The sequence below is a fragment of the Takifugu flavidus genome, chromosome 2, assembly GCF_003711565.1.
Source record: "Takifugu flavidus isolate HTHZ2018 chromosome 2, ASM371156v2, whole genome shotgun sequence".
NCBI lineage: Eukaryota > Metazoa > Chordata > Actinopteri > Tetraodontiformes > Tetraodontidae > Takifugu > Takifugu flavidus.
The window spans coordinates 3,621,445-3,648,660 of NC_079521.1; the positions used below are offsets into that span (position 1 = coordinate 3,621,445).

Sequence of the window (27,216 nt, forward strand, 5' to 3'; positions counted from 1 at the left end):
CGTTTTAAATACCTCTAACTCTTCATGAACCCTTTATTCATAAGGTTGCCTGCTGTAAAAGCATTGGTATATGCAGTTATAGGAGAAATATGACTTTTGCAGCATTAGACATCTACAAAAGTAATATTGGCACAATAATGATGCTTAAATTAGAAACTACTGTATAGATTACTTGCAGAAAATAACCAATTATTTATGCTGTGTGAGCTACGGTTTATAGAACTAAAATCTGGAAAAGTCTAAAGAAATACTGATTAAGCACATTCATAAAAAGACCAAAAACAGGACTGACACTCAAACACAACACTCTAGCTATTATGATATACAGTACTTGGACAGTTTAAAAATAAAGGGGATTTTTACATGTCAACAAAACTGCACATATAAGGAAAAACCTGTACGGGAATTTAGTGAATTTTGTAGGGATGTACCAAAAAATTGATTTGAAAAACATGTCAAAAACCCGATGGTCCTAAAGACATGGAGAAGTTAGAGCTGGGGTGGGGAAATGGCTTTTAGAGTTCTGAGCACACAGAAAGATGTAAGCTTTAAATAGCATTCAACCAGTTGAGCATCCGGTTTGACACCAAACTATTATTATGTTACGGTATCGAGGTAGAGGAGAGTCCTGGCTCTGCAGCGTCTGAAGACATGGAGGAGTTTTTTCATCTCCACTGATGATCACAGTGTTCACAACTTGTAACTGTCTGAGCCTCACTGACTTTTAAACAGTTACGCCACCGACACGAGTAACGTGCAGGCATCAGCCACGGCGTCACGTGCGGCATGCAGCGTTCAAGCCTGCCCCAAAATAATCAGCACTCTTTGTATGAAGGGCCATTATCAACAAACATACAATCAGCTCCCAACAGGCCAAGAACCCACCGCTCGGTGACTACAGGTTTGCCTGAACCCTGTGGACCCACTCTGACATAGCTGTGATTATGTTTGATACCATGCAAATATTCATTTTCTTTATTAACCCGAGTGATTAAGCCTTCCAAATGCACAAAGTTCGGTAATGTGAAAACAAAGTAAAAGTCATTTAGGTTCTTTCACCTCCATTTGCTTCATTTCTAGTGAATGTCTACGACTTCATGCAGTTTCTGCTGTTCTGGGTCACTTTAAACCCAGGCTTCACACCCTCTGTCCCTCTGCTCAAGGGTTAGTTACTGTGGTGTTAGCAGCACAAGAAACTTTCTCTGACAGAGCCAGAAGTAGCCTACCTTTATCAAAACCACGTCTACAGCTCGCTCTCCTTTAGAACAGAAACTGTACCTCCGCTTGTGCCATTCGTACATTTTCCCATAAATCTCAAGAGCAGACTTCCAGAGAAGGTTCTAATCCGACAGAACGACACTGCTGAGCAGAGCTAGGGCTGTTTGCTAAAATTCACATCTGGCCACAGAGGCAGCCTTCAACCAGACTCCAGCTCTCCTCCCTCCTTTCCTACTTCCCTCCCTCCCCTTTTCTTTTCATCTGTTGCCTCTCAACTTCTCCCACGACACTCCCTGACTCATGGCTCTGCTCTCCCTCTCCCCCTCTGTATTTTCCATCTTTCTCAATGAGCTGCGAATGTCTCTTCATCATCCTCTTCATTAGACTGCCAAGGAGGCACGATAGTGTACGACAGTAAGACCATTACTAGACTTCATTCTAATCACTCATTAGGATTTATGCCACTGAGATACATTTAACACCCCCTGCTGGCTGGGAATTCAGAACAACCCTGAGATGCTTGTTTGGAAGGGATGATCTGGCCAGGGGACATGCTAGGAAGAGTGGAGAACAAGACGGATCTTTTTTCTACCAACATTCTATTCAGAAAGTTATTACATGTTGAAATATATGTTAGTAAAATCCATCATTGCTTTCAACAGTCATATTCCAAAGTGCTAATTAACCCAGAAAGCACAATTCTTGCCTTTTTTCCTATACACAGAGTTGTAAGTGACATGTTCAAGTCCAGCCCACTCTTGTAGCAGCCACAAACAACTAAACCCCTCCTCCACCTACCCCTCTGGCTTAACAATGTGTGCATTCCAGATGGACCACAGCATTTGCACTGAAAATGCATTTTGAATATAAATGGCTGCTAGTTTATTTGCAGACTGACCTGTTGCTAAAGTTCAGAAAAGTTCAACACAGCCCTGGTTAAATCCCAATCCGCACTGGACCAGATGAAACAATACCAGTCACCAACAAACCATAGTTTTCCACTTCCAGGCATAAATAATGCAAATGTCGGACTATCCCAGTTTATTTGCATTTGTTGAGGGGACGTTGTTTTTGTTCAGAGGGAACGCAGTCTGGGTCCTGACCTTTTAACATTTTGATTTTTCCTTTCATGAACTCATTATCTTGCACAACTTGAACATGTGCTTCAAGCCAAAGCAGAGTTTTGAGGTCAAGTACCTCTTCATCTCCTGCTGATCTAAGCTAAATATGTTGATATTTGGAGGCGACATGTGTCCCTGAAACAGGCCAAGCGAGGCAAACTCAAAGCATCCTACTGCTGCCACACATGACCGTACAGTATCTCTTGGATGAGGAGCTGGAAAAGCTCACCAAAAGTAAACAACCAATTTTACAAGAAAATATTAAACGTTGGCATATCAGATTGTAGGATGGTTTGGAATGACTCAATCATTCAGAGGGCTCTTGGTCGTTTTCCTTCTGTAAACAATAAACTTAATTTTACAGCTGCCTCATAGGGTTTTTCTTTGATGGTGCATGAACGTCGACCACAATAATTAAGGGAATACTATAGTTCCGTAGGAATTTAATTTATTTTTCAACATAACTGTCAATAATTGCACAAGTGAAAATTTTGACAAAACTGAAACCTTTAAATGCACACGTGTGTAATCATGGTTTATTGGTTATTTATACAAAAATATTTCTAATGATGTACTTTTCTACGACTTAGTAATAGCAATATTTTTTAATTAAATTCTAAATGAAAAATTACTTGCAATATTTTTTCTCAATTGTATTTTCCCTCTGGTGTCTGGACATTCTTAATCCTTTTATACATCACTGGCCAACTTTGGTTTATTTGCTTTGATTTTTTGAGAGTTTAATTGAATCGATCCAATCCAGTTTAGTTTTATAGCATATTTACAAAACATAAAGGTGCTGCTGTACAGTGATTTACATACAAAAAGGATTAAGAATGTAATGAGTTAAAAATAAAGATTCAAAAAAGGTAATATAAACACATGGTAGCTGATGGTAGCTGCCAAAGACACGTCGTGGTGACATGTCTGAACATGCAATTTCTTCACCTCTAATTCTACAGTAATGCAGTTTCCTCAACACCATCATGACTCCAAATAGCCTGTTCATCACAGAAATTACAGGAAATTTCAACAGGATCAAATGGCAGGTCATTAAATTCTCCCCCTGGTCAAAGGAACGAGAAAAACAAAAAGAAAAAAAAACAAAAAAAACAACCAAATGATCCCATCAAGGCCACATTGCCCTCTGCTGGCAGGCCCAACATCCTACAGCCTCAGCATGTTGTGCAGAAAACATCTGGAATTCAGAACAAGCCACCGTTGTTGACCACAGGCCAGGAATAAGGAAAGCCACACCAGCCCTGTGGAAAAGCCTATGACTGTTAAGGAATCTGTCAGTCAGCAACATTTCTGAGAAAACCCTTGGCTACTTATCACTTCACGAACATGCCCAGTAAAAAACACGATTCCCAGAGATGTCCTGCAGGATTTGGAAAGGACTGTTAAACTACAAAGTGGACGATCTATGTAAAGTTGCTTAAATGTGGCCACCAGATGTTGAACAATCACGTAGCGTCAAGACGCTGACACACAAAGAGACCTAGGTTTGGTGTGAACAAAAGACTTCCTGAATATCAAAACATAAAGTTCAACATTAGGAAAGCTCTTACTGTGGAAGAGTCGGTTTGTGCTGCTTCACCAGGTTCTTCCTTTCCAGCGTCAACTGCAACGTCTTCACACCTGATATCTTCCACCTCTGGAGATGAAATCACAACCCGGTAATCTCATTAGCAACACCTCTACTGTGAAGTGTCTATATTTTTACTTACTACCCAAGTTTTCCGTTGGGACTATCACAGTTTACATGTTAAAAGTCATCAGTCTTTGATTATAAAAACAAAAAGCAGATGGGCCACTGCTGCTGTTCTGTAATTATTTGTGATGGATGACATGAATCTATCTTAAGTATATCAGTATGATTTGTGGAATGCCAGAGGGATTTAAAAGTTTTCTAAACTCAAAGAAGGAAAAAGTTGAGAGTGTTTAAGTAGCATGCAGCGGGATCTAAACGGCATCTAAACAGCTGGTCTCTGAATGCTAGCTTCTGTTAGACAACAAAAAGGCTTGAAATATTGCCCCCTCAACTGTAATGGACCCCCACTGTTGTGACGCACATCACCAGCCTTACTGTTGACCTTCCTTTATTGGACTCTGTCCAGTACAATCACTCCTGATGAGTGAAAATTGCAGACAAAACGCTGTGCTTCATAAAGAAAAGAGAGACTCTCCAAGCTGATCTCAGCTGTGTGCATGTTTGTTTTAGAAAAGCCACCCTTCTAGCTTAGCGTCTGAGCCTTGATCACATGCTTTGGTAATGTGACTCTGCCTGCTGACTCTAAACCCAGGCGTGCATGAGACAGAGACAAACACAGAACATACGAGTATAAAAGGAAGTCCCGTCAGACCACACATGTATCGAAGACAGAAACAATCTCAGTTACTTGTCATGTCTCCCAAAATCATGTGACATGCGTCACGTGTTAGCATTTTAAAGAGTCTAAAGAAATACTAAAGGCTGAATTCTCATTTGAAACTAATTCTGGGGCAAAATTGCAAGCAGATCTGTACAGGAGCAATGCATCACAACAAGATCTCACAGTTATTATAAGTAATATTGACCATTAGCGTTCCCCTGCCACTGCCATTAATCATCAGGGAAAGATACACTTTGATTGAGCACGTTTGTTTAGGAATAAGACTAAGACAAACACAAGGGCTGGTGCTGAGCTTTGTGTGTGTGTGTGTTACTATACTAAACCGGATGTGGGGCACAAAGCAATCACTGTTTGCTCACCTTGAATCACACTTTGTAATGCTCCATCCAGTGTGTCAGGAATCTTTGGATTGTCAGTAGACAGATTATCCACCCTTTGTTCCCTGGGTGCTGGATTCTTCATAGAAGGGGGCTCCATGTCCATTTCAGTGTTGTCTAAAGGTAGAGTGACATCCTCTGAAAGGATTAATTTCTCATCTGGTGGCTTGTCATCTAGTGTAATCTCTGATGTGTCCTGTGTGGGATCTTCATTTTCCAATGGCAGGTTATTGCTAATGTCTGTTGGCTGAAGGTTTTCTTCACCTGGACTGATCACTTCACGCGTTTCTGAAACCACTGAACTTGCTTCAGTAACCTCCGATTCCAAAAGATCAGTTCCTGTGTTACATTCAGAGCATCTGGACTCTTCAGATTTGGCTTCAATGACCTCCGTCACCTCAATCACTGGATCTAAGCGCATATCGTCTTTAGATGGTTCCTGCTCTGGCTCCTCTCCTGTCATCTCTGACTTTATTGTCTGCAGGCTGTGTGAGACTTCTGAATCGAATTGAGAGTCAAATTGTTTGCAGCTTTTGAGTGCACTGTCCAGCTTCAAGGGTAAACCTACACCCACATCAAGCATGCTTTCATCAGGTTTAGGATCGTTTTGTTCATCCAACTTCTCTTCTTTTGATGATTCTGCTGCCTCATTGGGTTCAAAATAGTCCCTATCCCCGGTACAGACGCAGTTCTCCGCGGGGTGAAAAATCTCTGTCGTGGAACTTCCAGTTGGTTGAACACTGCAGTCGTCATCCCCAGATCGGCCATGGGTCATCCCTGAATCTGGCTCTGCATGGATGCTCCCAATATTGGGCATCGTTTCAAGAGGTGTTTCTGTGTTTTTTTCCTCCATCGAGTTCCCAAACGTCTGAACATCAGAGATGTCGGGAGACAGCGAGTGTTCAGGATAGCATCCCGGGGCTTCTGGTGCATTCTCAACAATCAGCTCTTGAACACTGTCTGGTTCACTACAGCTCCCAGAGTGACAACCAGTTTGAGGATCCAGGTCCCACTCTTGCTCCATAGCGTAATCCTTAACAGCTGTTTCCTGGGTTTGTTCCAGGCTGTTTATATCTGGTGGAGGTTCTCCCTCATGGAGGCCTTGTATCAAGCGATGTGGAACAGGAGATCCTGGCCCCGTGATTACATCACCGCCCTCTATCAGTGGGCAGGGCTCTTCCCCTGGGGGTGATACAGGGACTGGTAAACCTTTGTCTAAGCAGAGTTCACCACACAGGTTCTGGCAGTCTTTTGCAATCTCTTTCCCAGTGTTTCCTCCATCCTGACAGGTCTCCTTCATTTCAGAAATGGAGCCCTCAGATGATGAATGCTGGCCCATGTTGGAAGCTTCCAGGTCTATGCTGACTGGTAAAAGCTCTGCTGAGTCCGTCTCCTTCTCCCTTCTCCTTGCTTTACAGTTTTCTGCTTCCTGCTCTGATGCTTCCTCTCCCGTTGCGGCCTCCTGTCCTTCCTGGATCTCCAATCTATCAGTATCCTCTGCTTGTTTACCACAGCCTGCTGGTGGTAAGTTTCCCACAGTGAGGGTCTGCCTGCCCAGCTCACACTGTGCTCCTTCGCTTCTGTTAAACAAATTTAAATTGGGAGTGGAAATAGGCGGCTCTCTTCCCTCCTCCTCTGTGCGGCAGGACTCTCTCCCAGTGTTTGAACTGTGACACACCCCGTCTTCCAAGGGGCCCAGGCCATGCTCCTGCAAACCTGCCTGTGACTTTAAAACCTTCACAGGCAAAACAAAGTCTTTGTGCTCCTTTCCAGTTTCGGAATATCCACAGTCAACGCTGCTATTACATTCCGCTGAATAGTTTTCAATTAAACTCCCCCCTGTCGGTGTTTCCAGGCAATGCGTCGCTTGATCTGGTTGCTGTAACGGGTCCAGATTACTTATCTCAGCTGCTATACCATCATAACATTCAGCAGCTGCGTGCAAAGAATCGGAGTGCAGCTCCAGTGTAGAAAGTCCCTGTAGAATACAGAAAAAGAACACACATTACTGTTTCCCTTAACAGACATGCTCTCTCGCGCTTATCAATCCTCAACTCGATGATTGCATAAGCTGTTCCATCGGTTATACAAACTAAGCTTGAAGGTTAAAAAAAAGAGGGCAGTGAGAAGACAAACAAGCTAACAATGATCAGTAAGTGCAGGTCATGGTTGAAGCCAATGGGAGCAGAGCCCGTGTGTTGAAAGGGCAGGATGGTGAGACGCACCTTGTCTTTGAGATGACATATCAAACGCAGCAGCTGCTCCACGCTCTTTTGAAGGGTCGGCGGGTCGTGGCCAGGATGGACGCTCACCGTCAGTGTGTGAGTATTAAGCCTAGGAAGGTGACAAACTATCCGGGCGTTTGTACAGGCCAGCTGGACAGTCTCACCACTGTTGTTGGACTCCGATTCTGTCTCAGCCCTGCCATGAAATAAACACTTAGGTCATCCACGGCTTTCTGCAGCGTGATTGGCTAACTCAGCCAAAGCAGCTCTGTAAGAGCACGTTTTAACAGTGATGTCAGCTGAACAGTACTCTGTTTTTTTAGTATAAATGCAACTGCTCTAGTCTTTTTTTCCTTAAGTGGGAAAAGCCAACCGTAAGATAAGGCTTTTGACAGAAGCTTGTCAAAAAACCTAAAGTGCTGTAGCGATACTTCCAAGTGTTAACGTAGCTTTAAAATGCTACATTGTTACAGACACACTTGGCAGTCAAGCAAAACAATAAAAAAGCTTCAAGTATTTTAATATAATAATAAAATCAACTCAACTGATATTTCAGTCAATTTCCTGAAAAAGTTTTTGTCATTCTCACATTTTTCTGACTCACTGTGACGGAATGGGAGGAATTTCTCACCAGTAGTAGCATTTCGATCCAACAAATGGATCCAGCTATTAGACAACGTTCATATGTGAATTTAACTTAACACACACGCGAGTGTATAGCGATGGGGTGCTAGCAGCTGCTGCATCAACAAAAAGTGACACAGAGCTTTCAATTGTTCCTTACTTTCTTCATATTAACTGCTAATATATGGCTTGTCACAGCAAAACCTAGCACTAGCAGAAGGAAAATCATATTTTACAACTTTACATTATAAAATTATTTTCTCTTAACTCCTACACTGAATTCATTGGGACTGTAAAATGAAAGCAGACTTTAGCTCTTATTACTGACTTTTTGAGGAGCTGGTGGAGGCGCTCATGTCCTCGCAGAGCTGCGATAGCGGAAGGGGTGTGGCCTTCTCTGTTGGCCAGTCGCAGTGCTTCTCTGGCTCCAGACTGCTGCAGCAAGAAGTTTGCAACCTGACAGAGCCCTCGCCGTGCAGCAAAATGCAGCAACGTCTCATGGGGATTAAGTTCTGAAGAACGGAGATAAAACACATATTAAAAAAAAAATAAAGAACAGGCAGAAATTAAGAAGAATGGTTGACATCTAAAGCTCTGAATATCAACAGCTGCTGCAGCTTGACAACACTCATTAAAGCCATTCAGTGGCTTAGCACAAAATCTCATCTGTGTGCAGAGTAGTGGGTTTTAAAATGATCTAATAAGCTGTTGTCCATAAGTTAATAACATTTCCATCACTGCAATTTGAAAATTAAGTCCAGGTTCATGTGAAAGGTAGCCTTGTTATCAACTTTCCAAAGTCTCTTAGAGCAACACATTAAACTCTGCATGGCTCCGTCTATCAGTACAGAAGCACACACAAACCGGCAATAAAATACACACATTAGACTAGACAACAGTTCCACAGTATAGGAATATGGAATACACAAGTTTGGACATTCATGATGGTACAGGGAAATTCACATAAACCATATATATTTTTGTCTATTTCAAGAATGTTTAAGATATATTTCTCACTCTCTCCATTAATACTGACCATTTAAAAAGATGTTTGATAACAACATTGTACACACAGACCAGTACATTTTAGCAGCCCAGGCCAGTGGGTGGTCCTTTAAACCAGCCTAAACTGAGTCCACATTTGTGACTGTGCTCTCCGCTGTTACTGAGCAGACAGTGTGTCATTCTTTATCTGTGAATTTCCACTGTCTGTGGAGAAGAGTTCCTCCATCCAATATCTACTCATTTCAGCAAGATGCCCTACAATTTTATTCTGACAGAAAAGCTTTCAAAGCGGGAAACTTATCGTTAACGTTTATCACTGGGAAAAACGAGGACAGACTGGTGAAATCAAAAAGGAGAAATACTTTCATGTCATTTTGCAGTTTTTAGTCATAGAATAGTTAATATATGAACAGTTATGATACATTTGTTGCTGGGAGGCTTCACTGTGTTTCGTGAACAACAATCCAGCATAGGAGTGGGATGTCAGGCGTCAAACAGCAGCAAAAAATGCTTCCCAGCTGACTCTGAACTTCCCTGTTGTTGACATACACGGAATGAGACCCTGAAAGATCACAAGTTGGACATGCTGCTGTTTGCTGCAGTTACATAAACTGGTGAAGTGGCCAAGAGTGCGTAGGGTCACTCTGAACAAGGAAGTACACTTCATTGGCCCTTGAAAATCACTCACTACATTTATATGCACAGTTTAAACAAGTTATGTTCGGTATTGGACTTTGCCATCTCCTCAGAATTTGGTCCTTGAACCAATTTGAGACCGTCAAAAAACTGCCGGGAAGATCTCCTCGTCCTCCACACTAGGTGGCAATACACTTTTTTCTGGTGGGTTGATACAGCCCCCTTACCAGTTGACCTATTACGTCAGATATTAAGCGACTGAATTCAGGCAGCGGACCGGAATTTCGAACAACAGGAAGAGAGATTATAGCACAGCTTTGTTCATCTCATAGTAATCTAGGCTTACTTGCGGAAAAAATAGATGTGTCTCTTGTGTACATGAACAGTTTTCTTGTATGGTTGTGATCCCGGGTTGAATGCCAATGTAGAATTTGTGGGGCACATGTGTGGTCTAATTTATTTAAATACCGGTACACTGATGTGATACCTTAGCATTTTGCATTTTACCTTGTGCATTTTGGAGTTATAGCCCCACTGGAGTAATCTCAAATTTGCCAAAAATATGTATAAGATGAACACTTCATTCCTCAGACCATTCAAGTATGAAAGATTTCTACCTATTGCTTCACATGACATGATATGACATTACTGATCAGTCAATGGCAGAGCCACAATCAGAGATGTTCACTGTATCTGTCATTTACAGACCTTGCAGGTGAATTTCCCTGAAGGCAATAAATAGCTGGAAAAAATGAGATCAGAGACCGCTGTGTGTCCACAGCATGGCAAATGACAGAGATAAAACACCAGCAGTGCACGTGTAGCCTGCTGCTATCAATCACCTGACAGATCTGATAAATGGAAAGCAGAGCTGCAGGTCTCCTCCTTACCCACACTTATTTGTGGCTGAGCATCTCATAGTGAAGCTGTGACAGGTTGAGAAGCAGAGCCTATTAAAGCAAACATCACTCACCACAGCAGGATGGTGTCTTTAACATGGCAGCTGATACCGATGCAAATAGACAGGATGTGAATAGTTGCATGCTGCTCAAAACAAAGCAACACTGTCTACAAAATGAACATACTGGTCATGAATTCATTAGCAAACAACTGTTTTGAATTTAGCCCAGGGAGATATTGAGACTTTCACGTGCACTAACAGGGTCATTTTAATCAACGATGCCGATGACCTTTTGCTTCACCTTAGGGTTGCCACCCGTCCTGTAAAATATTTAAATTATTAAATGCCATGTGCAACATGGGTTCAATACATGATTTGTTCAGTATTTCCTTTTCTGTCATGCACACATCAACACTAAATCTTACAATAATGTTTTTTAAATAAATGTTAGGCGATTTTTATGATAAAGAAAGGATTCTGACTGCTGCCTCTGTCTGACTGAAACAAGCTTCTCATCGACAAATGACACCCCGTTACGTCACTGTGTCACTGTTATTACGAGAATGAGGATCTCTTGTCGCTGTCAGTGTTGTTGATTTGCACCTGTGGCACTACTTTCACAGACGCAGCTGACGCACGATGCTACCCAGACCATGTGCCAAAAACGGAAAAGCCATCAAAGAAGAGCAGAAACAAAATGAGAAAATAATCACAAATGACAGGAAAACATGGGAGATTTATTCAAAACCATCTGCACAGGAGGAATCACTGAGGTTAAACACCCACAGAGGAGCGAGAGGCCTCAGTCCTTTCACAGTTTGTTGTCCACCAGGTATCACCAGAGGCTGATATGACATGTATTAATCCTCATATTGATTTTATTAAACACAGATCTGGTTGATAGACAGGCTAGCAGTGACAGGGAAAGTAATGTGAAAGCACAGCTATGGCTAATCACATGTTGGCCTCTGCTTCCCACTCAAATAATTATACTACACCCCCCACCCCCATCCAGTGCCCCCAGTGCCTTATTATAATTTTAGAAAGGTGCCAATCCTACTTCACCAAAATATAAAAGTCCAATTTAAGCTATAAGCTATTATTTTAACCACAGCTAGAGGCAGAGGATGCCCTCAAATTACCCCCAAATGTCTTGTTTCTGCTGCTTCAAGGGGAGCATTTATCTCACAGAGTGTATCCCACCCCACAAAAGCCTTCCTTTAATGCCTTGTTCACACTACATGACTTTCAGAGTGGCCAGGTCACCGAGCTGTTAGCACTACCTGACTCTCTACTGTCGAACTGGGAGTAATGAGGTCTGTGGGGTGTTCCCACTACATGACTGGTCAGTGACAGGAGTGTTCACACTACACCCCTCTCTACTCGGTCTCCAAAAGAATACTTTGGACCAAAAACTCACTCAGGAAATATGCAAACACTGTCAAACATTGCAAACATAGACGCAAAAAGGAGCCCTCAGGGTCATTTGTGCAAAAGTATGTAGTCAATAAAGGAAAAAAGGAGGAAAGAGTGTGATAAAAGAATGGGTGGATCCTTCAGCATTTAAACAGCTACTCTCATATATGATTATAGCTAGATATTCAGGTAGGCAACTCGGGGTCGGCCTGCCACCGACCGCCTGACTGGAGTCTTTGAGATGTTGATACTTAACGACCCAGGCTCAGGAGCAGATGACTGCCTCACTCCGATCAGGGAGACAGCAGAAAGACGGTTGGCAACCACCCGGCTGGCCTTAAATCATGTAGTGTGAACCGGGTGTAACTGATTGAAGCAATCAGTCAATGGCCAGGAAAAATTGGCACTTACATTGGAATTGTTTGTAGAAATATTTCTCAGAAACTAAAACACAGCTGGGTTGAGCAACAGCAGAGGGTTCTGTTTGATCAGACTAATAGCAGAGATAGATCAAAGTCCATATAGGGACTTGTTTTCACATTCAGTCCTTCCCTTTTAATAAAAGCTACCACTGCAGCACACGTTCAGATTAGCCTCTTATTTGCAGATATCTTATCTGTGTGATATTATTAAACATTCAGACATCACTCAGTGAATTCTGACGAGATGCCAAAGTGGAATTATGAACATAGCTCGATTAAACTGTAAATGTGCTGAGCGGACAGATGAGTGGATAGGCACATATGTGTTTGCTTCGTCAACGTGGAGCCTACCAGACCCGGCTGCCTTTGACGCTCCGAGACAGCGGCTGTGGCGAAAGTAGCAATCTCAAGAGAATCGACAAAGCTCAAATATCGTACTATAAGAAGTTTTACCCAAAAATTTCCATGCAGGAACACTTTCAGAAACACACAACACCCTTTACACTGCGGTGGTAAGAGTGTAAGGTAGCTGCCACAATACACTTTTAGATAGTAAATAGAAACAAGAGCTCAGGACATATTACAGATTCTCATCTTATCTACGACTGTTACAAGACGAGCAGAGCTGTTTGCAGAAGATGCTGAATGCTGTCCCAGGTGGACAGTGCTACTGTGGAGGAACCCTGTTTAGCATTAGCACTTGATGAATGGCCTCTAGATACGTCAGATTGTACAGTGAAGATGCTCAGAGATGACTCTGGATTACATCGCTTTAATGCTTTAAACAGTCACTTAGGAAATGTGCCACAGTTGTATGAGCGTACTGATTTATTTCTATACAAGTTATACCTCAAATTCTATTTTTTTCTGACCAAAACTGGGTTATAGTTTTGATATGTCACTGATTTATTTATTTCTACTCCAAACAGGTCCTCTTTTAATTATACCCTCATTTGTAACTATTCTATTAAACTAAAGCACAGTTGGACAGTTACTGCACTGGTAGTCTCCTGGTTGTAGAGGGCACTCGGGTTTATTTCTAATGGAAAGGCATGATCTCCCATTTAATCATCAAGTACGTGTCTCTTCAAAACAGGATTGTTGCTCAGAGTATCTTCTCTCATCATATAAAGGTTACTCCAGAGATTTTTGATGTTATGCCTATCCTTTCTAAAGCTGTGGATTCTGTTGACCGCCAAGTGCAAAGAGATGGTTCTAAACCTCATATCTGTCAGAGATAAGGCATTATATACATAGTAATTACGGTTGCTACTATAAATTTTGAGGTACTGACTGCTCCAGCTGTACAGCTCAAGCAGTTACTCTGGCTTAGGACAGATAATACAATTCTTACACAAGTGAATGAGGACAAGCAGATAATTGATAAATGTTACTTCACCAGGCTGTTTGGTTCAATCTGGGAACTAATATATTAAGGATATGACCACTTTTATAACAGGTTCTGCCTACCTACCTGCCTCTGAAATCCATTTCACTTTTATAGATTCCAATGTAAATAAAATGAAACGCAGCTCAACCTGCTGAACCGGTCACCTGTGCTCTTGGTTACTTTTCTTCCCATTAGGCTCCATCCTGGTGGCAACACAAGATGGTGGAGAGCCAGAGCCAAGCCTTCATCCAGCCGCTCACACTCCTCCAGGGGAATGCGACACTCATCCAACAGCAGCGCCCCATCAAGGCCATCAGTGCGTCCTGCTGTGCTCACCTGGTGTGGAGAGTGAAGACAAAGCTCTTACAAAAACAAAAAAGGGCATTTGGAGAGGTGTGGCGCATTCTGCTGGAATTAAAACGGATGTTCAACACATCAGCTTCAATCAGATGTTATAATACACAAGCAAAAATCATCAGTATTAAAGGTTTAATATTATACTATATTTTTGCAAGGAAATATTTCATAAGGCCATCCCTGAACATGTATTTGAAGTTTGTTCAAAAAAATTCCTCTCAGATGAGACAGCCTGTCCCTGAAACCCCCTATTTCAGCCTTACTAATCCCTTGTTCACAATACACAACTTTCAGAGTTGTGTCACTAGTGTTCCCGCTACATGACCGGTCAGCGATGGGAGTATTCGCAGATCACAACTTTCCACCGACTCCTTGGCTTCCTCTCCAAAACTAACGCTTCGTTTCCTAAACTCATGCGAGAAGTGACACAGCAATTGCACGAACGCGATGTGCAGGCTGATGTTTTTCATTGCAAACATAGACAAAGAGCAGAAAGGAGCCCTCTGGGTCGTTTGTCACTATGTAGTGGGGGAAAAAAGGAATGAATAAAGGAAGTGAGTTGCATATGCATTTCTTGGCAACCCCCATGTCTCCTTTTATTGGCTGCAGCTCTTCTTGCGTCATCCCAACCTGACTTGATATTTAGCATGCTAGCTGTCAGAGTCGGGCTGTCACCGACCGCCTGTCTGGCGTCTTTGAGGTGTTTAAAATTAACGACCCAGGCTTGCCGAGCAGACGACTTTATCCCGCCCATATGGGGAAAGAGAGCAAAAAACTGTTGTTGACCAGCCGATTGGGCTTAAACAGTGTCGCGTGAACAAGGCATAAAACAGGCTGTTTGGTGTCCGTAGCTTTGATGCAAACGCTGCTGGTTCCCCCACCCTTTTCTGAAGGCCACACTTTCCTACTCTATGGCGACCACTCAAAGCCAGGAACTACTCCCACACCATAAATCAGTGTCTAACACCTAAACTTGAAAAGCCCTTTTAGGACTTTAAAAGGTGAGACTATAGTGATTTATTTGGCTAAACTATCTTCAATGGTAAAGGTAGGACAGCCAAAGGCTTTGGAGGGTGTTGTGGCCAGCGTGATTATCTACGTCACAGCTGTTCACTGATATTCAGCTCAGGAGAAATAGTGAGAGGACACACTTGGTGAGAGACACAAATTCAATGGGACACCGTTTACCTGTGAAAATTGTAGAAAAGGTTTATTTTACCATAATAGGGGGCCTTTAAACTAAAGTGGACACGGCAGAGAATTTAAAAGATAACACAATAAAATCCAATTGAGGGCTCATGGAGCAACAATATAGTCTGCTTGGCAACCAAGAAGATTTTGCAGGGAATTCTGTGAAAATTGTATAAAAGGTTTATTGAAAAAAAACAAAAAACCACCTAATTCACATTCTTAAAACATTGCCAGTTTGTCATTAAAACATTTTACTTACCAGGAACTGGGCCATGTCAAAAGCCAAATCCTGGACAAAGCTGAATCTATGCTCAGCTAACGGATTTGCATGGCCCAGACAAGCCCTGTGGTCCTCAGGGGCCTTGAGAACACATGGACTAAAGGAGCATAAGGTGACCAACACCACTTCGCAACAGTCATGAGCTAAAAAAGAGAGTAAGACAAGAGAAGCAATGACAAGAGTGATAATAAATGACACAATATACAAATCATCTGGACCAATGACAAGGAAAAATGTCTGCACCACTTTTCTCAATATATCCAGACAGTAATAAAGTCCACATTTGCATTATGTGGAAAAACAAGGAATAAAAGAGACCTATCGCCACAGATTCAAGGCTTGTCAGTCTCTTTTCTAAGTGACCGCACTGACCCTTAACAGAGTAGAATGTACCTATACTCACACCTTATGTAAGAATATTATCTAACCTCCGATTTCAACAGAAAGCATCTGCACCAGGGACCACGTTGCGTCCTGTTGTGAAGCGCAATGGTGCAGTGTGGTATTGGAGACATGCTCCAGTTCTATTTTTCAGCAACTATGCTTCCACGACTCGTCAATCGAACGAGCTCAGATCGCAGCTTACCGGAATTTTTTTATCATACGGCACAACCTAGGACACCAGATTTGCTTTTTTGATTTTTACAATCACATCACATCCTGGTGTTACATTGAAAATACCTTATATGTCACAACGTTTCGCTTTTTTTGTGTTCTAGCTCTGCGGCTCAGCGCTTTAGCAATGCATCCAGTGAGTGAGGGTAGGCGCCTCGGGTCACTCTGGATTCATGGTCCTGTGTGGCGCAGCGCAGACGCTTAAGGAAAACATCAAGGTTACTGAGAAAATGCTTTAATTGGTATTGTCACCTTTTTTCATGGTAACGGGTACCTTTACCTTTTCATGGTAATATTAACACACTGACTCCACAGTAGGAGGAGCCTCGTGATGAAGACTTTGAAATCTCACCTGTGACCTTCTGCTTGGTCACAGGTTTCCTTCTTTGCAGTCCCACGTGTACTGATCGGAAGGTGCGATGAAGCGGCACTAATCTGCTCATAGGAAGTAACACGCCCTCTGATCCCCCCACCCCCACTACCACCACCTTCCAGGGGGATGTCTATAATTCCGCAAAGCTCTTAACAAGATGATTGTGTTTAACACGTACAGCTTCCTTTTTACCCTGTCTGGGATGTAGATGCAAGAGAAAATCAATTATCTTTGAGTATAACACTTCAGCTAAATAGTTTCTTTCTTTTTCCTTCTTTTTGTGGTTACACGGCCCAGTTGCTCTGCACACTAATCTTGATGATTTCCATGCTGCCATTACTTATTCACCTCACAGGGAGCATGTGTGAGGATGGCGCTAGGAAATGTGTTGGGGGGTTCTCCAAAGGGAGTGATGAATGAAGCAGGTTCAGGAAAAGTCAAATGAGGTGATTTCTCTCTCTGCAAAATTACAACATTAGTTTAAAAACGAGGACAGTGGCAGTGGGTGATTAATCATTTATTACCTCCTTCTACAGCCTAAGAACTCCATGAGAGCAGAATAACACCCCTCCCTTAAATTAATGAAACAGGCACACTTTAGTGTCCCTTTTAAAGTTGGTGTGGGCAATAGTGCACCATGAATTAACCCATACATCATTTATATGAGTGTTTCTTTCAATTTGTAATTCATTTTATGAGTTTTCAGTCCTCTAAGGTTCTAACTTTATACCAAAGAATGTTTGCTGCCGATGTTTAACAAAATAGCTGCTGTAGCCTCTGTCCTCTAATTAGTGAATCTGTCTTTAAATTAAAGTCCTATGGGTTTTAAGAATCTTACCCAAATTACTTTTTTAAAAACCTGTTAAAAATACATTACAATTGTATTGTTCATCACATTATTTATGTCATTTATTCTCACCATGCTATCTTGTATTGATTACATAAGTCAACAACAGCAGTTGTAAAGTCTTAAATATAACTATGATGGAGAAAACATGGCAAAACGATTATAAAAAGAATCATAATACTTAATATCACATTTAATTTTATACCAGCCTTGAGTGTTTTATACTGTTTACTTTATACTGTATACTTTATCACAATCATCATCCAAATCTTAAGGTCCTAATGTTGTCAATCAGTTTTATACTAATATTTTTACACCTCTTTTCATACATGACAAACTCAAAACATCATTGAGAGGCATGACCATAATAAAATGACTCACATTTATCTTCACAAATGTATGAAATCAGACTGAAATGAATTTTAAGAGGTCCATAAAAGCAGAGCTCAAAGCAAAGTGTCAGATATAAAGCTATATTTATGAGTGTCAGGTGGGAAAATGCTGTTTTCTGAAATCTTTTTGAGGTGAGACCAGGAAAATAGGTTTGAATCTAAAACCACAGCAACAGGTCACCTGTTGGATGAAACTAACAAGGTCTAACAGCATTTCTCTTTTGATTTATTCTCTCTGCAGCCTGAGACAATCTCAAATTTGTCTTTAACCCTTTAACAGAAAATTATCCTCCATCCTTGTAGGTATTTAGCAAGAAGTCTTGCTGGGTTAAATACAATTATTTGCACGTGAAGTTCCAAAATGCTGTGGGCCGACTGGCTTACCTGGACAAAGTGCTTGCAAGGTATCATGGTTGCTTCTTAAAGTGCTGGTCAGGTGTCTCTGTGTGCTGCCCACAAACAACAGGAAGTAATCCACGTGCCCATCATCTGCAGCTACTTCTTCTTCCGTGAGCTGCACGGTGAGAACACACCTCCCCTGCACAGACAAGAAGAGGAAGGAAACTCCTTTTAAAAAAACATGTAAAAGAAGGAAGCCATTCAAATAGGATGGAATGATCTCATCATGTACTGGAGGTTTTCATTATTTATTTGTTTGGTAATATCAGTACATTCAACAGAGAGACACGAAACCATTTACTGGATAATTTCTCCCCTCAGCAAAAGCACCGCCATACATGATAGAGCATGTATCAATGCTCAAATTGATTTTATCAAACTCAGATCTGGTTGATAGACAGGCTCGCAGTGACAGGGAAAGTAATGTGAAAGCATAGCTGGCCACTCAGAAACTGTCTGTAGGCTAAAGTGAAAGGTAATCATAGTCACTCGAACAGTAAGTGGCAAAAATGTAAAAAGCTATTTATACTGAGAATACAAAACTGATTTAAGAACATAAAAAAAATATTAAATATAGCCTTTTCCCTGACAAAATCAATTGAACAGGATTCGTATTTTAAATCAAGGCAGTTGGAATAATAAGTGTTCGAGGCTGTCAGAGGTATCGAACGTTCTGCCATCACTGATTTCAGAGATGGAATTTTATACATTTCAGTTTTAATGAAGGAACACACACATAGTTGACTGTGCAGCCTGCTCCCTTCTGAAGTGACAGATGAGTGTGTGGCTGAGGCATTAGGGGAATGATGTGGTGCCGTCTGAGGACAGAGTGAGGAGGAGGATGGACAAAACGGAGATATTGTTCAAAATGAGCTGTTTTCCAGTGGGAGACACAGAGGAGGAATAATAGGACATTTTATTCGACTTAATCATGCAAGTGTTGCACTCTTTTAACAAACCCAAACCTACATGGAAGGTCTGACATGGCACAGGCTGGTGTCAAGGACCATTGTGGGTTAAAGGTGCACCTCTGACTGAAGCAGTCGCCTCGGGGCCTCCTTCCATACAGGGAATCTGCAGGTTGACGGTGCGAGGCTAAACAGCAGCCTTGCAACTGACAGCTGCCTGTTATGCAAACCAGTGCTGCTTCTGCGTAAAGTGAGGAGGGAATCGTGTTCAGAGGCAGCAACAAATCCCAGAGGCCCCTGGGAGAAACCAGCCTGCGGTAACCTTTTCACAAGACTGGGTACGCCGCGTTGCAGCATGAAGGATGTAAGATTAGCTGTGAGCAGAGGCTCAGCACTGCTAAATAAGAGAGGGGCACTGATATAAATGAGTAGTACATGAGAGGAAACCAGCAGGCAGGAAATTCTTCCAATTACTCTCCACCGAAGCTCAGACTGGAGATCAGACTGCAAGTGCCCCCGCCAGAACCCCCAGAAAATTAATATGGCAAAAATAAGCAAGTATCCATTCATTCAGAAACCAAACTTGCTTCGTTACCTAGTAACCATGCAAGCAGGCTTAAATCTGATCTGCATATCGAATCGGCTGATAATTCATGTTTAATACAATTTGTATGACTAATTCACACATTCGATCAAAATCATCTTTTACTTCTAAGAAAAAACAGTTTAAATGTGGAGGGATTTTTTTTGTCTTTGTGGCTTTTATATTCACTATCTGATGGACAATTGTTGCACCTAACATTTCTGTCTCGTTACTTTTATTTGTCCCTATATATGGCCAGTCTTCAATATTTATATATTAGAGTAGGTTTTTTTAATTTACTTAATCTGTGTTAAGATTTTACTTTGCTTTGGACCCTGCGATGGAATCTGAAATAAAGAAATGAATGAATGAATTCTACAGTTAACTGATGTTTAACCTTTTCATCCGTCAGGTTGGAAAAAAATATCAAAGATTGGAAAAAAAAGGTTTAAGAATTGTTTTGATACTCGGTATAGAGTACAGAAATGTATACCGATTAAAGAAAAAAGTTATTTAAATGGACATATGGCTCCCTCACGTGCTCGGGTCTTGATATGTTTATTTAGACTTAATGATGGCTGATCGGTCACAGGATTCCTGACCCTGTAAAGCCCATGTGTAAAGCTGACCCGGTAATCCAGCGGTAATACAACAGCACAGCACAGTGATGGAATAGACGCTCAGTCACGATATATTACAATGTATCAAAAGAGCCATAAAATCATTTTGCTTATCCAGGGTTAGGGGTTATACGCAATAATCTGAATGGAAGCGTGGATGGCTCAGCCATCCAAGCGTGCAGACGTGATGCAAACGCATTCGGTGTATTATTGGGGTCACACAGCGTGGGTATACCATGAGGTGTTTATAGCTAGCTAACTCTGGCATCATTGAAAATCTATTGCGGGCGATGGACAGCTTTGTGTTAAGGATTTTTTTCTACCAAAATCTGGAGCCACAGAGAAATGCATGAATAAATGCACTTTTTTAAGTCACCCTCTCTGTTTAATCTTGAATATGCAGTCTGTTGGACCAAAAGTTGAAAGAAAATATGAATTACACCACCTGACCCAAACCAACTGTGCCAACATACCACTCCAAGCGCCTTCAGTGGTCACCGCTGGTGGACTGGACCTGCATGTGGATGCCCAGTGGTGTGTACAGACATTTTGGGGAAAGGTCCTCAGTGAATAATAAGAGCATATTGTGCACCACGCAGAGCTGCCAGCTGCCTTCTTATAGTGGTGTGAGACATAAATAAGAACAAATAAAGACATGAAGGGCACATGTTGAATATAAAGGTGTTGTTATTTATGTCAAAATGTTAAGAAAATTAAGTGACCCTTCAATTTGACTGCCAATCAAGGGCTGTCTTATTTCTGTGGAAGGCAGTAGAGGATGAGCCTGCTGTAGAAGAGTGTCAATCAATAAAGCCTAATGTAAACACTACACTACACACACTACTAAATCTTTAGCTTAATAGCTCAAAATGCAGAATGACAAGTTTTACAGACATTGGTTGTGTGGTGGTCATCATGTTTTACCTATTGCCGATTTCATCTTTGCTTAAGTCAGCTAATTTATTCTCAGCTAAAGATGAGTCCACCAAAGACGAATAAATCCAAGTTAAATCCAAGTTTTTGCCCCTAAGCAACTAAGGCTTCGGGGCAAAAACGATCCTTAATTCATTAACACATTACCTGGCTGATGGGCAGGGGGGAAGGGCTGTGAATTTGCATTGCTGCTGCTGCAATGCGTCTGGTTTGTGTCAACGCACTGTGTGTTGACCTCGACAACACATGAGAGGCGCCTGTGTGTGTGTGGGTGGGTGTGTGAGGGGGTGATGTATGGGGGGGGTTAATCGAGATCGATGATCAATCAAGTGAGCATGTGTGGCTCCTGTCAGGTTGGCTCCAATTATATTCCTTTTACCTTGTTGTTAGCCATTTCTTGAATTGTATCCTTTTGACTTTTAATTATTATAGCTTATACCTTTTATTGGTGTGTAAATTACCATGAGTTACCAGTACCATTCACTACCTATCTGTCTGATGCCAGCTACTGTGACAATGGTATGGATAGATATTCTGCTAGCAAAGACCAAACCTATTATGGTTGGCGCATGCTACCAAACGCCTGATCAATAATCTTTTCTCTGAAACTTTCAAATAAATAAGTCTCCAGACTTTTTAAAATTGGTACGGTAATAATGATAGGGGACTTCAACACTAACATTCAGAAGAAAGGGGTAACTGAGTAAGGATTCAATACATGTTGGTCCCACCTTTAGTTATTAACATTAGCTAATAAACAAACCTACGTGTTTTTGCTTCTACCCAAACCATTTGTTCAGTAACTAATAAAGTGAGAATAGCAGAAAGTGGGGAAGTACATTCTGGTCTAAGTGAGCATGCTATTGCATTCTGTGTGAGGAAATTAAAAAAACACACACACATTTAACAGTCATAATTCCCTAAAGATTGTTCCATTAAAGAAGTACAGTAAATACATCTTTAGGGATTAACTGAATAAAGTCAACTGTGTTACAAAGCAATGACGTAAAAAAGCATAGGTCTCATATAAAGAAATGTTAATGGAAACAGCTGATAAATTAGCACCTGTTGAAAGTGTTCATATTAAACACAGAACAGCTCTGGATGAACTGTGACATTCTTGAGGTAATCGGGGTTAGAAGGTTGACATACGAGTAATTTAGGTTAAACACGCAGGAGCAGAGTTGGACAGACTAAAAAAATTAACAGATTATTAGACACTGCCAGAAAAACTATTTTAGCAAGAGAATTGTAGAAAATCTCTTTAACAGGTAAAAGATTAAACACAGCAAGAAAAACAGTACCAAAACCCCCAATATCAGAAATAATACTACCGTATTTTCATGACCATAAGGCGCACATAAAAGTCTTCAATTTTCTCCAAAATGAGCGGGGCGCCTTATAACGTGGTGTGCCTTATGTGTGCACCGAGTTCCAAAATCTCTAAATGCTTGCTGGCTTTCGCAAAAGCCATTTCGGATTTATTTCGTTCACTTCGGATACAGAAGATGAGGACTTTGATGGGTTTTCGGATGAGGATTGATCAAAAAATAACGTGAGTACATTGCTAAATACACGCTAGCATGCATGTTTTAAGCTAGCGTACCGGTATTTTTGTGACCATAAGGCGCGGGCCTTATGGTCACAAAAATACGGTACTTCAGAGAAAACAGCAGTGGCAGATTTAATAACCATTTCACTTCTGTGGCCGGAAAACTTTGAATAGTTTGTCAAAAGGTCATTGAAATGATCATGTGTGAGCAGATTAACTAGTACTTATAATTAAATAATTTACTTTGAGTTTCAGTCAGATTTAGATAATCCTAGTCTACAGATATCTTTTTACTGTATCTAACTGACACGGTGCTGGCATAAAAATGGATGTTCTATCTAAAATAGAATCCAGGTGGTGGACACTGAAGATATGATGTCCTCCTTTTAACATATAGACTGTGGTGTTTTACAAAAGAGTGTCTTGAAATCTGTATAGGCAAGTGCACTACTAATATACGCCGATGATATAGCACTAATAGTTTCTTACAGAGATAAAAACAAAATTGAAAGGACACTTAGTACTGAACTCGCAAATGTTTGCAGATGGATGTGTGACAATAGGTTATCACTTCATTTAGGAAAAAATAGTCATTTTGTTTGGTTCAAAGATGAAATTAAGGTTTTAAGGTTCCGTTTCAGGTAAGATTCAGCTGGTTAATTGGGTTCTGTGTCCGCTTATCGCTTGTCAGGAGTTGGCCATGCTCCTATGAAAGTAAATCAAAGAGTACTGATATTCCTGGATGAAAAACCATGCTGACTTTGGCAGGTGCTTTAATCCTGCCATATTTCGATTATGACTGTGGCCTGTGGTCCCCTGGCCTTACAATGAACCTGAAACACAGACTTCAAACCTTCCCTTTTCTTGTCGTGTAAACGGGCCACCTAGCTGGGTGGGGGTGGAAGGACTGGTGGCAACTGGTTTGATAACCAAACATGTAAAAATCTGATATGCCTTTCAACAGCCTTTCACAGAATACCAAGATGAGGGTTATTGAGATTGAAATTGGTACAGCTTAAACTTTTTTTTTTTAAAACCAAAGTTATGGTTCACTGGAAACAATGTGTGACCTATATATTTAAACTTTAATTCAAAGTATGAAGGGGCCATATAAGTAAAGATGAAAATAAATAAAGTGTATGACAGAACAGAAGATTGCTCTAAGGAACGGTACAGGAAGTTCTTCCTGCCGTCTGCCATCAAACTGTATAACTCATCCTAACCCAGCCAATAACAATAATTGTGTAATGTTTATGTTGTAATTTTATTTCTATTTTATTCTATATTTATGTATATATGCTTATAATATGTATATATTATGTATATATATTATATATATGCTTATAATATATGCTGTATATATGCTTATAACGTTCTAATCTTATCTGTATTTATTTATTCTGTTTCTATACTTTGTATAGGTTGCTACTACAATTCAATTTCCTCACGGGGATGAATAAAGTACATCTTAATCTTAAAATAAATAGAACCTCTCTCAGCAATTTTAGAGGCAAATGTGTCAGCTGAAGGTAGAGAAAGAGGGAAGTAAAATAGGAAACACAGCTGCACACAGCCCTGCTCAAAATGCAAGTCATAAATATCACAACATGAATAGTAAAATGGAAATATGAATAACTCTGAGTGAAATTCACTCCCCATGACATTGACAAAAGTTAAACAAATATTCTGAATCGGTATGTTTGACTGCCACTCTCAGCTGGTAATGAATACACAAGACAGAGACCCGCTGCTGTATTGGTCTGCTAATTGAGGCACTTCAAGACAGAATGCATCATTTCTAAAGAACAGTAGGAGGTAAGAAGCCTTGCCTCCTCTATTTAAATATGCATATGTATAAGTGAAGCTATAGTGTGACACTCAGTACATTTACATTCACACCTTAAATGACCTTTATTAAGATGTTTTCAAGCGGCAGAGAAAATCTGACAAATGTCCTCTCCTTACACAAGTGGCGATATGTGTCTGTTTGGCAGAGTGTACGTGTAAACATGTTTGTCCAACACATTTTGGTGCTCTCCATATCCAACTAAGAGGCAAAGATAATCCGATGGGAATCAATTTGCCCAGGCATGTATACGCATTAATGCATGTACAGTCTTCGCCTTAATGCGTGTGCGAATTCTCCAGAACCTCCACGCTGGTGTATGACTCCATAACACAAAAATCCAGTCTACATTAGCATACAGCTTATGAGGGAGAGCGGGCATCTTATCTATGCAATAATTAAAGTTTACATTATGTCAGCTGCACTATTGTCAATTTCCCTGTTGTCAGTCTGCCGCCTGACTCCAGTTGTTTTTCCAGTATGTGATGTAATATGTCAACCAGAAAGGGAGGCTAATGGACCTGCCGAAAAGATGCATATAACCACCTAGTGCTGAAGAGGAGGACGTCTTCCTGTAAGATGTCTGTGTAGATTCTCAATCATCCAGGTCATTGTATCCAAGGTAATTTTTTCTGTCAACTGGACTGGGTTTCTTCTCTTGAAGACGTTTCGCCTTCTATCCAGAAGGCTTCTTCAGTTCTGAAAGAGAGCTTGAAAATATACAGTATAGCCCCTGTGGACCATTTGCATGCTAATGATCTGGGTGGTCACCTGAGAGTCGTTAGCAGTCCTCCACTCCTTCCAACAGCAAAACAAACATTCACATCATTCCAGGAAACCCAGTGACTCACCACCATGTGATCCAGCAGACAAAGGGGAGACACCTCAACAGAAACTAGGTGAACGACCCGACCAACGACCCTGCTAACGACTCTCAGGTGACCACCCAGATCATTAGCATGCAAATGGTCCACAGGGGCTATATATTTTCAAGCTCTCTCCACAGCGATTTCAGAACTGAAGAAGCCTTCTGGATAGAAGGCGAAACGTCTTCAAGAGAAGAAATCCAGTCCAGTTGACAGAGAAAATTACCTTGGTCTTCCTGTAAGGTATCCGACTTTCTGTGTTGCATATAAGATGGTTAGGACAAGTCCAATTCTGAGTGTAGAGAAAGCCATCCTTTTATTTCTATTAATAATCGTTTCGTTGTTGTCAATGGTGGCCTAACAAATCCTCACATAAAGGACAAAGATGAGGACCATCCTTCCTGCATGGGGCAGCAGCTCTGCAGCTCATCACGTGACAGAAAGGTCACATGTTTCACCAGCACTAATGCGTCTGTACCAGCTCTTATTATGTCCACAGTTAAAACAACAAACATGTCATGTAATGGGGAGTGAGTCAGAACAACCAAGACCAAGAAGGCAAAGAATACATTTATAAGTGCACAGGCACCACACACATCATAGTGTGAAGGGATTCCATACATTAGAAATAATGCCAACTTTCCCACAAACTAATTAATTCGAGAAAAAAAAAAAAAAATTGCTGAACCAACAAAGACAGACTAACAAACTCTGGTGTCACTTTAAACGAAATGAATAAAAATACCTGTGGTAAGCAGTTCTGAGCCGGTTATTAGCTCACACTGATCATTGTCCTTCTAATAGAGCCACTTCTTGTGGTGGGACATCACGGATGCCCCCCTCCCCAGCTGCCTCTAACTCACACTAGCAAACCGTGCGGTGCCCAAGCGTGGATTCCTCCAATGTCTATGTCATTGCCTCAATAGATGACAAGGAGCAAGCAGTTTTCATTTACATTGCCAAGTAGTGTCCAGTGAGGATAGAGGTACAAATACAGGTAACATGTCGTTAACATGTCGTAACATCTCCTTTCAATTTCAATCAACAGCATAACAGATGCCCCATCGTTTTTTGCCAAAATGGTTGAGTGAACGATCGTTGCAGTTAATGATGCATGTTAGCACCATGATTTTAACTTGTTAAAACAAAATAACAGATCACAAGGCCAGCGTCATGCATGGGGCTTTGCATTTTTCCACTCTGCTATGGCAACTTTTGGACCCCTATTGCTCGTTTTGAAAGAGAAAACAGCTCATTTCTGTACCTGGGAAGGATGGCAGAAAAGGATGGATGGAAAAGGTAAGAAAAGTTCCATCATTTGGAACCACTTCAGCCCAAAATTTGTTGTAAGAACAGAAACAGAAGTGAGCAACACGACCAATTTGTTTCATCATTTAAAGGCCAATCGCAGCGTTGTATGACCAAGCAATAAAGAACAGGACATAATGCGGGAGGCTTGAGAGCTGCTGGCTAACATTAGCATAGTTAGCTTCCCATAACTCAGTCAAACAGGAATACTCAAGAATTATTTGGTAGTGTGCCCATAATAATGCCCATATATTGTGTGTTATATTTAGCTAAAATAAACGATTACTTAAGACAGAGAAAATGAGTTGATGTAGTTGTTAGTGTGAGCGCACCCTGAGACAACTGTTTAATGAGGTGTGAGGGTCCACTCAGGGTTCTCCACAGTAAATCATTCATAAGGTTAAATGAGTGGTTA

At 41.2% G+C, this 27,216-nt stretch overlaps 1 protein-coding gene across 7 annotated transcripts in view; it reads right to left on the reverse strand.

Annotated features, from left to right (window-relative positions):
- The window catches only part of LOC130515042 (A-kinase anchor protein 13), an 86,761-nt gene that overhangs the window by 45,160 nt on the left and 14,385 nt on the right, over positions 1 to 27,216 (reverse strand). For all 7 annotated transcript variants that reach the window (XM_057015060.1, XM_057015049.1, XM_057015040.1 and 4 more), the window contains exons 3-9: positions 18,171 to 18,324; positions 15,539 to 15,702; positions 13,896 to 14,067; positions 8,290 to 8,473; positions 7,338 to 7,533; positions 5,095 to 7,090; positions 3,911 to 3,996 (exon numbers count right to left, since the gene is read on the reverse strand). In XM_057015060.1, the coding sequence (XP_056871040.1) occupies positions 3,911 to 3,996; positions 5,095 to 7,090; positions 7,338 to 7,533; positions 8,290 to 8,473; positions 13,896 to 14,067; positions 15,539 to 15,702; positions 18,171 to 18,324 (2,952 nt within the window). The remainder of the gene's footprint in view (positions 1 to 3,910; positions 3,997 to 5,094; positions 7,091 to 7,337; positions 7,534 to 8,289; positions 8,474 to 13,895; positions 14,068 to 15,538; positions 15,703 to 18,170; positions 18,325 to 27,216) is intronic.